We start from the raw sequence: 14,201 nt of genomic DNA, 5'->3' as shown, positions 1-14,201 counted from the left end.
CAGGCTATGCGCTGAATTGTCTAGGAAAGTTCTCTGATTTATTGTTTTGTTTTGCTTTTATTTTATGTTGCCCTGAGCAGAGGTTTTGGAATGGTGGCTGATATTTTGTTTAAGGTCATAAATAAAATATACCCCTTATGCAAAAATAGAAATAAAAAGAAAGAAAGAGAGAGAGGGAGGGAGGGAGGGAGAGAGGGAGAGAGAGAGGAGGAGGAGGAGGAGAGAGAGAGAGAGAGATACACAGATACTGTACAGTGTACACAGATACAGATCAGGAAAGTATTAAGGTTTTCTTGTGGTTTTTTCCTCACTACATACCCATAAACACACTTTCATTCTACACATTATAAATTGTCAGTCCTTTTGGTCACTACTTTTAAAGTCTAAAAACTAGTTTGGGACCAGCTTATTTGAACAGCCAATTTTAACAGCTCTGAGTCTTTTTGGGTCTTATCGTTGACCTGAAAATTTATCAGCTTGATCATAGAAGAAAAATGACTTTTTAAATGGTGGTCTTAACCTTTTGGATGATCGATTGGTTTTTTATTAATATGTCATATTTAGAAACAGCCCAACTTTCTCATAGGAGTTTCCCCATGTGATGTGTACTTAGCTTTAAAAATTTACGTAATGATTCTCAGACCTCAGTCCATGTTTAACTAAAACAATGGCGCCGTGTTCACTAGCTATTACCTGTCTGGGATCCATGTCATTATATTGTGTATCTTCCTTTTATCCATGTGCATGGGGCAGGATGCACAGTTCCTTCTATATTATCCTTATCCGTGTTTGTGTAGATGAGTTCCTGCTGTTTTGTTTGCATATATTTATTTTATCTGGTCACTGACCAAAATAAACATTATCATATTATATCCTGACAAAATCCTTCTAAGCAGAGCTATGGTATTACAGTGACCATATGATGACAGCAATGTGTTAAAATTGTATGTATTTTCTGCTGCTATCTAGTGGGCATCCAGACCTATACAGCTTAAATCTGATTGCCCTACTTGAAAGTGAGGAAAAGTTTATCATTTTAAAGAGGAAAATTTGTCACTAGGAAGAGGAAGAGCACACCTTCCAAGTGACAAATTTTAAAAGGCATAAACATCTCATAAAACCGCCTTCCCTTGTTTGTTAACTGCTGCTGGATTCCCTCCGATTTAGAAATGATTTTGAGTAAGATGCAATGGCTCAATTCATCAATCAATGTAACCTTACTTAGCATAAAACTCGATCACTGTGGAATATAAACTATCATTTAAGGCTTAACATTACATGTGACACAGGTCACTGTGGTTTGCCTAATCATAGTTAAATTTGAGTACAATACAAACTTAAATCAACTAATGCTTTGAAACTAGTCAAGAAGCTCAAAATACATTCCCAAAACAGACAATGCAAGCTGTTTCCATACTATTGCCAAGATACTATATGGACATGTCAATTTGATTACTGGAATTGATCCCAGGTGATCACATTAAATAATGATTGACTATAGTAGGCTATCTTTAAACCAGATTGAGAAATTAAAGATTGATTTCTATAACCTTCCATTTACCATCCAAATGTTTCTTTTTAGAGGCTTTGACTCAACAAGGCAGACCATAAAATACCTATTAAAAGTTCCATGAAAGTGCAGAATTCTATGTACTTAAGGCTTCCTTTATTAATATTTCCTCTTTGAGGATGTTTGCCCATAACTTTTGTTATGTATGGGATGCAACAACTGTCCTATTCATGGAATTAATATTTCATTTTTTCATTAGAATTTTACACTGTGGGATATTTAATTCCTTTAACTAGTCTGTGCTCTGCTGAAGTTTGCTTCATTGTTTGTTTTAAAGAATGATGGCATTGCCTTTTTAAATGGCACGATGCATTGTTAACTGCCAGACAAATGTAAAACATATTCCTCTTTTAAAATTTTATAGGGTATTAATAACACTGAGTTACAGTAGCATTAATTTTTAAGCTGAACTCCCCATTGATTTCAACAAGGAGTATTTAAAATCAATAACTACTGTTTTGATGAGAGGAATATTGTTCTTTCTCCCCCCGCCCCCCTCTCTCAAGTCAACTGATCAAAAGATCAAATTTTGTTCTAACCTTAAGTCCATTGCATGAAGAACTGGACAAATGTTAACTTTCTGAACATCCAAGCAGTTCCTAAATTTTGAAATTTTGGCTAAAAAAAAAAGGAAGAGGCTTTACTCCATTATTTTATTATCTTTAAGATCCGTGTTAATACTTAGTCCTATTCAACTGATTTTCAGTTGGAAGTAATTTGAAGACTGATACTTTGATGAGGATCATTCTATATTAATGGAACAAGTTATACTTTTATTGATTTTTTTTCTTCCATTCAATCATGTCTAATTCCCAGAGTGTGCCTGGACAAGTGCCTTCGGGCAAGTGGTTTGCCATCGCCTCTTTCCTAGGGCTGAGAGAAAATGACTAGCCCAGTTGGCTTTGTGCCCAGTGGTATCCTAAAACTTACTCTCCTGGTTTCTAGCCTTGTGCCTTAAACACTACCCCAAACTCTCTACTTATTCTTGATGATGTGTTCTAAATACTCAATCCAAATTAATGGAATTGTTATGAAGAACTGAGAAGATAGAGATATAAAGGAGAGTTTATGAGATATGTTTCATAATGTTGTGCAATAATAAAAAAAACTCTTTGCATACAAGGCTTAGATTTTATAAAGGTTTGCAAATATTAATTTTTTTGATAATCTATAATGAATTAAAATGTATCAGGTGATCAGGCAGCTAGGTTTTACAGATTTAATTTTTTGAGCCTCGGAAAGCTATATATATGGATTGGCAAGGCTAGTACGAGTGTATTCACAATTCTTAACATAAAAGCTGACAAATAAATGTCTAAATACTTTATTTGTATTGTCATAAATTGTGGATGATGGGAATTGTGTTGTGCTATTCACAAGGAAGAAATGAAATGGAGAATATTAGCTTGAAGTGCTTTTGTGCCAGCAATGGTTTGAAAATGATCAATGTATACGTCAAGGACATGATGCTCAACCACTTGTGAAGAGTTTTTCTACCTATATTTTCGTGATCTGAGTAAAAAAAGACTATCTTCCATTGTCTTGCAACCAAGGTGTGCCCACTCTGAGTGTCTGAGTCATGTTGTGCCAAGGTAAGATTAGAGGCAATAACCTTCCCAGTTCCCACTGGTCACTTGAGGATGCCTTGGGCACACCTCCCTAGGTGATTCTAGGCCAATGATTTTCAAGGTGAGTTGACTTTGGGCAGAAGCCCCAGGGCTCTCCTTTCAAGCCCAAAAGGCATCTCTTGCCAAATTATGGTTGGAGACAGCAATGCAGGCACCCAAAGACTCAGTTCTTCTCATAGGAGTGGGAGAAGCAGAGTATTCCACTGCCATTTATTTAACCCCATGGAGATTAGAACAGAGAACTGGTAGCAAGGAAATTGTTCTTCATCACTTTTCTTCCCACCCTCCTAGTCTTCCCACTGATCGGACAAAAAACTTTCTTTTTATGGAAATGGCAGGCAAAAGTATCCTTTCTCTATTTCCACTCCCTCAGAGGAAGGGAATTGGAGGAAGAAGCAGCTCTTTAATGTGCTCCTTCTCTCCAGTTTAGAAGCCCCAGCCCTTAAACCCCAAGGTGACCAATTTATATGGGTGTCCAGAAGCTTCCCCGGAAGACTTGTGGGCAAGTGTCAAGGACATCTCGGGTGTCTGTGGTGCAGTTGTCTAACCTCTCCAAGGGATGCTTTCAATGCCCCTTCACTCTATCAGGGGAAAACGGCCCCACCTAAGGGGAAAGGAGATTTTCCCCTTCCTCTTTTGCTGTGACTCAGAGAAACGGGAAAGAAAAATAATGGAAATAATCTTTAAAAGAGTTCCAAAAGTACTTTTTCAGGAGGCAGCTGGACTCACCCCCCCCCCCCTTGAAGACATTTCGCTTCTCATCCAAGAAGCTTCTTCAGTTGCCTCCTGAAAAAAGTACCTTTGGGACAACCACTATCTGGGTGACTGAGATTTTCCACAAATTACTAAAGAAGCTTCTTTGGGGGCCAAGTCCCGTCCCCATGGAGCGACCTTTCTGTGAAACCGGAGACTCGCAGAAGCACTTAAAAAGAAGTGTCCCTCGCACCCGTGTGCAATGACACTCCCATATTCCGCTTCGCGGCAGAGGCACGAAGAAAAAAAAAGGGACTGGAAACGCGCTCAGGCGCTTCTTTGATTCGGCACACGGGCGCTTTTCTCTGCCCTGTTGCCATGCCAAGAGCTTCCTCGCACCTCACCTGCAAAAAACCCACAGTTCCCACGACACCGCCACAGCGCCACGCACATTTTTGAGGGACAAAAAAAACCAACAACAATCCTCCGGCCCTTTTCGCGAGCCGCGCGTTTCAACAAGTCCGACACCAAAAGGCGGCTTCGCGCTCTTATTCCCCATTTATCGGCCCGCTCACAAGAAAGTCCGAAAGAGGGGGGGAGCCATTTCCCCACACGTCGAGCTGCGCAAAACGGGTAAAATACCCCCCACCACCACACACACACGTCCCAGGGGCTGCAATGGGAACGTCGCACAGCTTCCCTCCCCCACCCGAGAGCCGACTTTTAAGGCGGTTTGTGTTAGTGAGGCGGCCCCCACCTGCACACACTCTTTGGTTTCGAAGTCTACGTCTGTTGCGAGTCTCAAGTTGTGTTTCCCTTGAAGTGAGACGCTCCTGCCTTTAAGTCCCGTTATGGGATCTTAGGAAGAAATAAGCATATGTATGTGTGTGTGTCTGAATGTATGTATGTACGTACGTACGTACGTGTATAGTGATTTATTCGATTTTTATGTTTAAGTGGTCTTATATGCAAACATGGTCGAACATGGTGACTGAGGGACCGGACGGCACCCGGAGTACACTTGAAGGTGGAGACTCTGAAGGGAGGACCGGGCAGCCCTCACACTCCGGCACGCTAAGGCGGAGAAGGTCTCCAGTCCCAAGGAGAAGAACAGAAGTGGACGGAGCGGCCCGGGCAGCAGTAGCGGCGCCAACAACCTCCTCCTCCTCCTTCAGCCTGCTGAGGCTTCTGCCGCTTGCTTCGGAGCTGACTTAACGAAGCCCCATCCCCACTCCGCCTTTCCTGCGTTCACTCCCCCCCCCCCCATATCACATCCGCGCGCGCCTCCTCTCCACCCCACCTACCTCTCCCTTTACTGGCCCCCCTTTCATTCCTTTGTCTTCTTCCCCATTGGCAGGTTTTATTATTCCGCCTGAACAAGCTGCGGGCGGATTGGGCGAGGCGTCGTGACGCGGCGGGGCCGAGCCGCGAGCAGTTGGGATTTTGCTCTGTCAGTAACACATGGGCAAGAGCGGCGCAGAGAAGCTGCGAGGGCGCTAGCGAGAAGGGGCCTCCTTTATTTTTGCACGTCCTGCCGCCGCCACCTCCACGGCTCCTGCTCGGCAGGAGCAGCAGCAGCAGCAAAAGGAGGAAAGAAGAGAAAGCAGCCGCCGCGGCTGTTTATTCCCCGCTCGCGCTCTCTCTCTCTGCGCTCGGGCTCCGGACCGTAGTTGGGCATCGAAGAGTCGCTTTTTTGGGGGGGAGGCAAAGCCGCCGGAGCTCCCTCAGGGCTGGAGAGAGGAGGAAGAGGTGTCGGCGGCGGCGAGGGGAAAAAAAGGGGGCCGCGGGGGGAAGAGCGGGCGGGCGCGCGCGCTCCGAAGAAGTGCGGCCAACCTCTTGCCAAAACTTAACCCAGCGATTGCAGCAGCAGCAGCAGCAGGCGAAGAAGACGAAGAATAAGGCGCCCGCGCTCGCTCGCTCGCTGGGCAGCCGCGAATTAAGCTCTCGGTTGCCGGGCTCGAAGGAAGGGAGAGAAGAAGCGGGCGGCGGCGGGGCTGAAGCCAGCCTTTTCCCCGGACATTTGCCCTCTTCCCCCCCCTATCCTCCCAACCCCGCTCTCCCCGCTGCTGCTAGCCGTGGGGCCGGGGAATTCCCCCCGGGCTTGAGAGATCTCGCCCAGCCCAAGCTTTCAGGGGTGGCTTTTCCGAAGAAGCGGCTACAGATCTCCCCCCTCCTCCTCCGCCTCTTTCCTCGGGCGAGCAAGCCGTTCCGTCTCCCGACGCCTCCGCCACGTTATCCACGGCCTCTTGCACCATAGAGGGGAAACAGGTAAGACGGGCCGGGAGGGGGGGGGTCACCTCTTTTTTGGGAGGTTGTGTGTGTGTGTGAAAATTTGGACCGGTTCCAATCGGGCCCCCTTTCCCGCTTCGTCTCCTCCCTTCCCCACATCCCGATCCGGAACTGGAAGTCACCGCGCCAAGTCTTTTTCTGCTCGCGGGACCCGCCGAGGGCTGCTTGCCTTGCCTTGCCTTGCCAGGGCTGCCCCGCGGCGGCGTAGCCGCGGGGTGGGGAAGTGGGGCGGGAAAAAGCGCCCTGACCCGAGCGCGCAACTAGCTTCCCCTTTGCCCGAATCTCCCCCCTCCCCCATGCGAGTCCCGAGAAGCTGGAAAGGAGGACCGTCACCCCACTTTTTCTTTGTAGCCAAATGTTATTTGGGAACAGTGGCAGGTCTGGCTGGGGGGGGGGGGAGCTGGGGAGAGACTATGAAGCGAGCTGAGGGGTTTGTGTGTGTGTGTCTTCCTCCCTCTCTTTTTCTTCCTCTCCCTCCTTTTTTTGTTCCCGAGAAATCTTGATGAATCAAACCTAATTAAAACCAAAGCCGTGAATTAAGCATCTTTTTTTTTTTTGCACAACAAATTGCAAAGCTGCTACGTTCGTTCCTCCCTCGGTCTCCATTAAAATCACCAGAGACGTTGTTAAAAAAAGAGGGAGGGTGTGTTTTGCCTCTAGCTGCCAGCTCTCGCTCTCTCTCGTTCCTCCCTCTCTCTCTTTTTTTTTGTTTCATTGCCTCCGTTCCGGGACCTAAATTGCTTAGCTGTGTAATTACCAGAGTAAGCCTATTTAACTTAAAAGCTTTTCTTCTCTTTTCTCTTGTCACCCCTCCAATTCCAGATGAAACTTGAGGAGGACCTGTCCTTAGTTATCAGGGAGTCACTTTCTGGTCGGTCCTCCTGATTTGGCCTCTTTTTAGATTTTAATCAGCATTAAGGTATTGCCTGTCCTTAAGAGCTTTAAGCTTAATGGGGTTACTGGACGCTTCTGTCCCTGTAACGTTTCCTTTATATATAATATTTACCTTTCAAAGCAGATTGGCTCTGTGTGTGTGTGTGTGAGAGAGAGAAAATCGGTCGTTTGTGTTTATCTGTCTACAGACTATCTCCACAGGGTTTACATAATTTGAAATCTGTTTGTTTTAAATAAAAGTAAGAAATGCAGATTCATATTGCTGGAAGTAGTAACAAAAGGCCATTCCGTGAGTTAAATGCATCAGAAATCAATTTACATAAAGGTATATGGTGCATTCAGAGAAATGCAATGCCTAATGGCTTTTAGAGTGGTTCTCTTTCCCAAGTCTTGGGGTTTTTAGTTACAGACTTAATTGGTGCAGTTCTCAGTCTGGTTTATTGTGTGGTCATCTGAAACGTATGATCAGGAGTTATTTTGAAGGAAATCCTGTTTGTTTTATTCTTTTTTAAATGGCCTATTTTAAGGAACCTGAAGCTGCTGTTGTAGTGAAGTTAGGCAAGTGGCAAGAAAGTTTGCACTTTTTCCCCTTGGGGTGAGGGGGGGATCTTATTAAATAAATAGATGCCTTTGCTTGAGCAAGCTTAGGAAGGACAAAGGCAAAATGGGCTGCTAAATTGGCAGCAAATAACTTGCTATTTTATTACAGAAATGACAGAAGGGGCACTCCTATTTTGGCTACTGGAGCAAATTAATCTGTTTAGAATAAGCTTTATGGAATTGGTTCTATTATTAATCTCTCCATTGCCCTGCTTTTAGAAGTGTTTATTAGAAAGCAACAAACACATCTCAGTGTGAGTGTGTGTATACAATCTTTAAACAAAAACAGCAATTTTTCAAACAGCTATGCCTAGCTGTTTCCTAGTGGGGCATACTTGAATAATCTATACCTCTGCTGTTACCACAAAAAGTTTTTTTTTCCTTTTTAGGGCAACAAAGTGTTTAGCATTTAAATTGCTGATCAAGGGCAGATTAGCAAAACAAAGGTAGATTGTGTTTGTATAGGAAGTTAACAGGCTTCTTAAAGTTTAGTGATCCATTATTATTTTTTTCAGGAGGTGGGGCTCCACTGCATTTGATCTTTTTTAGAACAAATACATTTAGGACAATCATGGTTGGGAGCCCCTGCAGATAACAATGGCAAGAAAAAGGAGACCTTGAAAAACCAGTTTCACAACTTTCTAGATTTTTTCAAAAGATTACTTTCCTACCTAGAACTAAACAATTTCCTGAACTCTTCTCAACATCAGAAGTAGTAAGGCCCGTGCTTCGAGAGAATTGTAATTGGTGTTTTTTCTAGCTGGTTTTTCTGCCCTTCTCCTTTTAGTGGTGTGGGCCCCAACCATTTATATCTGGGAGGGCCAAGTAGACTGTGTGACTCCAGGTGTGTGTACTTTCTTGGCAACAAACAAAGCGGAGGTCATTCTAAGTTTGACAGGAGCATTGCGAGCTAAAACTGTCACTGGGCACCACTAGCCAACTTGGAAGGGATGTGGCTAATTAACTCAGAACAAAGACTTAGAAAAGTAAACAAGTGGCTTTTCCTCATCCTTCCCTCCTCTCTCCCATCTCCCCTTAGGAAGTGCTGCATTAGGCAGGCAAATTGCACCCCTGTTTTCCTAAACTGTTTGCCTGAAAATTAATCTGCTCTTCTCTCTCTCTCTTTTCCTTCCTTCCTTCCTTCCTTCCTTCCTTCCTTCCTTCCTTCCTTTTCCCCCCTATCCAGACCATGGTGAACCCGGGCAGCAGCTCGCAACCGCCCCCTGTCACCAGTGGCTCCCTCTCATGGAAAAGATGTGCAGGCTGCGGGGGAAAGATTGCTGATCGCTTCTTGCTCTATGCCATGGATAGCTATTGGCACAGTCGGTGCCTGAAGTGCTCCTGCTGCCAAGCCCAGCTGGGAGAAATCGGTACATCTTGCTACACGAAGAGTGGCATGATCCTGTGCAGAAATGACTATATCAGGTGAGTTGGGCAGAGGGAAAGAAGAAGATGCAGAGATACAAAAGAAAGTTTGAACTAGAAATAGCCTTGTCTGTATATAGGTAGCAATTCAGAACTAGAAGCCTGATTTTGTAAGGGCATGTCTTTTTCAGGATGACAATAGAAAAGTTGGGAGAGGTGTGAATAAATGAACTTTTGAGATACTCCTGAACTTTTAAGAATTCCACCTCACAGTTAGTTGCTAAAACTTATCTTGCGCAAGTAGAATTGAGTTTCTTTGCCACCTTAAAAAAAAAAAAGGATAAGAGCTAGCTGGGACTGTGAATGGATAAATTAATGGCTAGCTGTGGTATTTTCAATAAAAGGTGTTTAAAATGATGAGGGTTTTTTGTATATGTGTTGTAAAAGTGTTGATCATCTGTTGCGGTGGTGACACACACTCAAAATTGTAGCCCATTAGTAATGTTTATGTTCAGATTGCTAGAGGGCTTATTTTTCAGTAGCTCAGGAATACTGGTTGTAGATGAATAAACAGTTAAATATCTCTAGTTACAAAAAGCACTCTCCTCACTTTTTCTACATCAGTTTTGTTTTTCCCTAATGCAAACTACTTTTTGTTGCAATTAACAGAAAGAATTTTAAGAGGTCAGGTACCTACTTGGATCTTTTCAGGTGAACTTCAGCTCTTTCAAACTAATTTGAAAGGAGGCATTTTGAAGGATTACACATTTAATTTGAGTAAATGGCTTGATGCACATGAATGCTTTGAGGGGGTGATCTAGTTCAGCAGCCAGTAATTAAACAGCCTCCTTTTCTCTCTCTCGCCCCCCCCCCCCCAATTTTGACATGGAAAGAATGTAAAAAAAATAAGAAAGAAAGCATATTGGGTGTTGTCTCAGTAGTCTTTGTTTTTGGACTTTATAGATTGTATTTACAAAAGTGTTTTAAGGGTGAAAGAAGTGGTTTCATGGTTGAATATTTCTGCTTATACTCCTGCCTCAGATGTTAGTGTTTGGCTGTTAATATTTTTAACATTTTACTGGTGGAATTTCTATTGGACTGTAGCACTGTGTAGTACTACGAGGTGTTGTACTGTGCTGAATTTTGGCTCCCCTATAAGTGACATCTGAGAATAATGCACTAGAGAGATTTTTGCTTGCTTATAATTTATTGTTTATTCTTTTTCACTGCAGGCACTTTCAGCCAGTTAAATAGAATGTAGGGAAAAAAAGTCATTAAAAGATTTTAGGCGGCTTCCAATATTAATTTTGCTAAGCATCTAATTTTTTAGAATAAATGGTAAAACACAAGTTTGTGCAAGCTTGCACAGATGTATTCTTGATCCCTGTCTGAAGCAACTACATATGCGAGACATAATTCTAATTAAATAGAGCAGAACGGTTTGAGAAAGAGGTTTGTTTGAAGTGGAAAAATTGACACTACTGTTCAAATTCAATGAACAGTACAGATTTTGTCTCTTTCTGCTAAAACCGTCAAACAAACCTCTTATGATCACTACTAATTAAAAAGAGAAGTTCCCTACTGTATCCCTAAGGCAAGTTCAGACCAGCTTATTGGAATCTGTCCTTCAGCTGTGTTTTTTTTTAAATATGGCCAAAAGATATTGCAGGTGTGGTTTCGGGTGGTTAAAACAGTGCTCTTTATCAGATGGTAAATTTGAACTGGTTTTATTCCATCAGCCTGACTTTTCTATAGAACCAAGTAGTTTGCCAGGTAAAATGAAGATCAGAACATTTTAATGCATCAAGTACGTGCTGAGCTTCTGGAAATCTGTTCCATAGACAAAAGACTACTGATCTAGATATATAAAAAGACCAGATTTTCCATTGGTATCCAAAACCAAGTAAGCGGAAACCCTAATCTGTCAAGAAATAGGATGCAACCATTTTCATCAGCATTCGATCTGGTGGGGTAAGGTTTTTAGAGAGGAAAGGTTAACAAGAGGTACTAGAAGGACGGTCCCCCAAAGTCCTCTTTTGTCCTATGAGCTACGTGCAGAAATTCCAACTATGATTTTAATTAGAGTTACAGTAGGATGCTTTCATTATAAAGCTGAGAAGAGAATTGATTATTCAGTTCTGAAATGAAAGCCTGTGACTGCTTTAAGACTGTGATAGGAGTAGATTTGCCTCCCCCACCCTACTTTTTTTTTTTAATCAAGGGGCTTTTACTGTGACTTTGAACTGTAATTTTTCAAAAACGGGACTCAAAACAGCTTAATGATGCTTGTGTGCATGTGTAAAGGGATGGGGGAGTCCCTTGACTTTTTTTCCCTGGCTTCTTAACGTGAAACCATAGTACTCTAAGTAATTTGGGGGGGGGGGGGGGCGCTGGAAAGGAAGCTGTAATGGGCAGCCCTCCCAGTCATGAGATTGTAGATAAAGCAGCAGCAGCAGTGTGGCAGTGAATCTGCACAATTAAGAGCTTTAATTAGTGTCTCCTCCATTTTCTTTTAGTTCTGATAGGTTTTATCTAATGAGATCTCATCCCTGGCTTAGATCTGCCTGGAATGACGTGTCCGAAATGAATGAGAGTGGTGTCGCAAACAAAACATTTAATTAACAAAATTGGCCTTGGAGAGAGCAAGGGAAGAGAATTGGCTAGGGTAGATTTGAAAAGTGGGATGGTGGGGAAGCAAAATAGTCTTTCTTAAAGGGCTAGTGCTTCAGCAGCAATCTCTGCTACATCCACGGTTCCTTAATATAGTTTAACACGTCCTGTTTGAAATCTGTTACCTGTTTGAAATCTGTTACTCGGGAAGGCTGAAATGGGAAAAGGGTTTCCCCCATCTCTTTTTTATTTTGCTTTAAGATCAAATGGTCTTGTCCTTGGATGGAATGGACTACAGTATTCAGATTCTTCCACCTACTTAACCCTGCTAAGGCCCATGGTGCATTTGACGTTCCAGGGCAGGCGCTCGATCCCTATTTCAACAGGCAAAAGATACTCTATTTTCTCCTCGCTGCTCATTGCCATTCACGTGGTTGTCCACAGTTTGAGCTATTTGAGGAGGAGAGGAAAAGCAAGGGAGCCGCCAGGCAGCCGAGTTCATTTTTCTGGTAATCAACAGCAAGCTGCTATATTCAGGGAATGCTGTCCCTTTAATTGAACAGGCTAGGTAATTAAATGGCATTTTTCCAATAGGACGTGCTAGGTAAATCTAATAGTTGGTTATTTAATATCACTTTGAAGTCTGCCCACTCAAGCACAATGACAGCACAGGAGCATGTGAACTATTAGCTTGGAAAAAAAAAATCCAGGATCTCAAAAATTAATTAAATCGCATGCAATTTAGGGGGAACGTTTATCTTGATTTGTCATAACAGAATTAATTCAAGGCCTCCAATTCACTTGGGGGCAGATCTGTTACTCTGAATTAACCAAGCGTAATTTGGCTGATATTTTTTTCTTCTCCCCCCCCCCCCCCCCCCCCCTAATGCAGTACTTGCACATCCTCCTTCCTCCCCCCTTTTGGTATCTGTAGCCTTTGGTGCTTTTAAAATGCTGGAACTATAGTTATGCCAAAGTATGTTTAATCAGTTTGGCTCCAGGCATCATTTTATAGGTAACCTTCGTTCCATATAATACATGGGGGGCAGAATTTGGACGCAGTTGGAAAACCAATGCCTTGGATCCATAGCTTTGGATATGCCTTTCTAAGGCTGCTCCTTTCCGGGCAAGGGACAAAAGAAGTTGTGAGCTATCAGTGCATAGGTACTTGAATTCTACATTTCTCAAAAGCCTTTTTTGGGGGGTGATAGTTTTTATAATGTACTTAACAAAGTATGTGGCTACCTTTTTGAGCACCTGAGCTACAAGAAGCTCCTTGCTTTCATCCACTTCTTTGCACCCCATTCCTACCTGCCCTGCTTTAAAAATGCCAACACCCGTGCGGATGGTGGTAGGGAAGGGAAGGGAGTTAAATGCTGAGGTGGCTGTTCTTTTGTAGAATTCCTTCATCCCTATATAGGAAACTTTGCAATGTTGGTGATTGATTTTGTTGTCCAAATGTTGAAATATTAACAACCTTCTTAGACTGCGGGACCCAAAGAAAGGAAACCAAAACCACTTCTGTCATTGCAATTAAAAAGTCCCCTGGCTTTAATTAGCCTGACCTGGGGTATTTCTCCCCCATTGCTGGAGTTGAAGGGGGGAAAAAAGAGGCCATTAAAGTCCATTCTGAGACTGATAGCTTCCTAATTTAGTATCTAAAGCCTCCAGCCTTTTAAATTAAATACTGTCCTGGACAGTCTCCCTGATTAGCTAATTAACTTTCCTTTCTCATAGAAACCATGTAAAAATAACTTTTCAGCCAAGGAGGTAGTTAACAGTCATTGTCTTTTTACTGAAGAAAGAAATAAAATTCTTCCAAAACTATCCAGTAAGCCGCTACCTTATAAAAGCAATTCTCTTAAAAAAACCAACCCTCAAATTACAGGGTTTTTTAAATTGTAGGTAGCCTGAACATTTTATTTTTAGTAGCCCAAATCTACATATTAAATATCTGAAGAGCATCTTTAATTATAATTTTCAGTTGCAGATGTTCTTTTTGCAAAAATGACAAATTGTTCTAGGATGAGGCTTTATGCATGGAGTGTAAATGAGCAGGTAGTTTTTTAGGATTATCATTTGACTTTGGTGGTGATTAAAAATTGCTTAGTTTAGATTTCAAACACACAGCTGCCTCTAGTTGGGGAAATTTATACCACACAGTCCTGTGGAAGAGCTGAGTCCCAGTAAAATTGGAAAGATTATATTTGACTCCAGTAGATCCGCATACCCAACTCCCCTGTTATTCCACAAGATGTTGTGAAATGTTTTTACAGTCTTTAGTGGAAAAGTGTGGGTATGTGCATGGTTTTTTTTAAGAGGAAGAGCCCTCACATCATTGTTCAGTTTACCTTTCATAGCACTAAAAAGAGCCTTTAATTAGAATAACATTGTTACTTGGGTCCTAGTTCTACAGACATATCTAAAACAGCCTCGCCTTTTGCTATTCTAAATGACTTCTTTGATCATAGGACATGGAAAGGTGAAAACTAATATGCGTGCATAGTGGATCTTTGTATGGAGGTTCTTATAAATACTTTGAAGCGGGTCCT

The 14,201-nt window shown here is 42.6% G+C and overlaps 1 protein-coding gene across 1 annotated transcript in view; it reads left to right on the top strand.

Annotated features, from left to right (window-relative positions):
* Positions 1–5,336: 5,336 nt before the first annotated feature.
* Positions 5,337–14,201, top strand: part of LMO4 (LIM domain only 4) — a 15,876-nt gene continuing 7,011 nt past the window's right edge. Inside the window, exons 1-2 of the mRNA XM_070746613.1 lie at positions 5,337–6,159; positions 8,861–9,099. Of these exons, the coding sequence (XP_070602714.1) occupies positions 8,864–9,099 (236 nt within the window). The 5' untranslated portion in view covers positions 5,337–6,159; positions 8,861–8,863. The remainder of the gene's footprint in view (positions 6,160–8,860; positions 9,100–14,201) is intronic.

The sequence above is a fragment of the Erythrolamprus reginae genome, chromosome 3 (assembly GCF_031021105.1).
Source record: "Erythrolamprus reginae isolate rEryReg1 chromosome 3, rEryReg1.hap1, whole genome shotgun sequence".
NCBI lineage: Eukaryota > Metazoa > Chordata > Lepidosauria > Squamata > Dipsadidae > Erythrolamprus > Erythrolamprus reginae.
The sequence above is the reverse complement of the archived record's forward strand: the minus strand, read 5'-3'. Positions and strand labels throughout refer to the sequence as shown.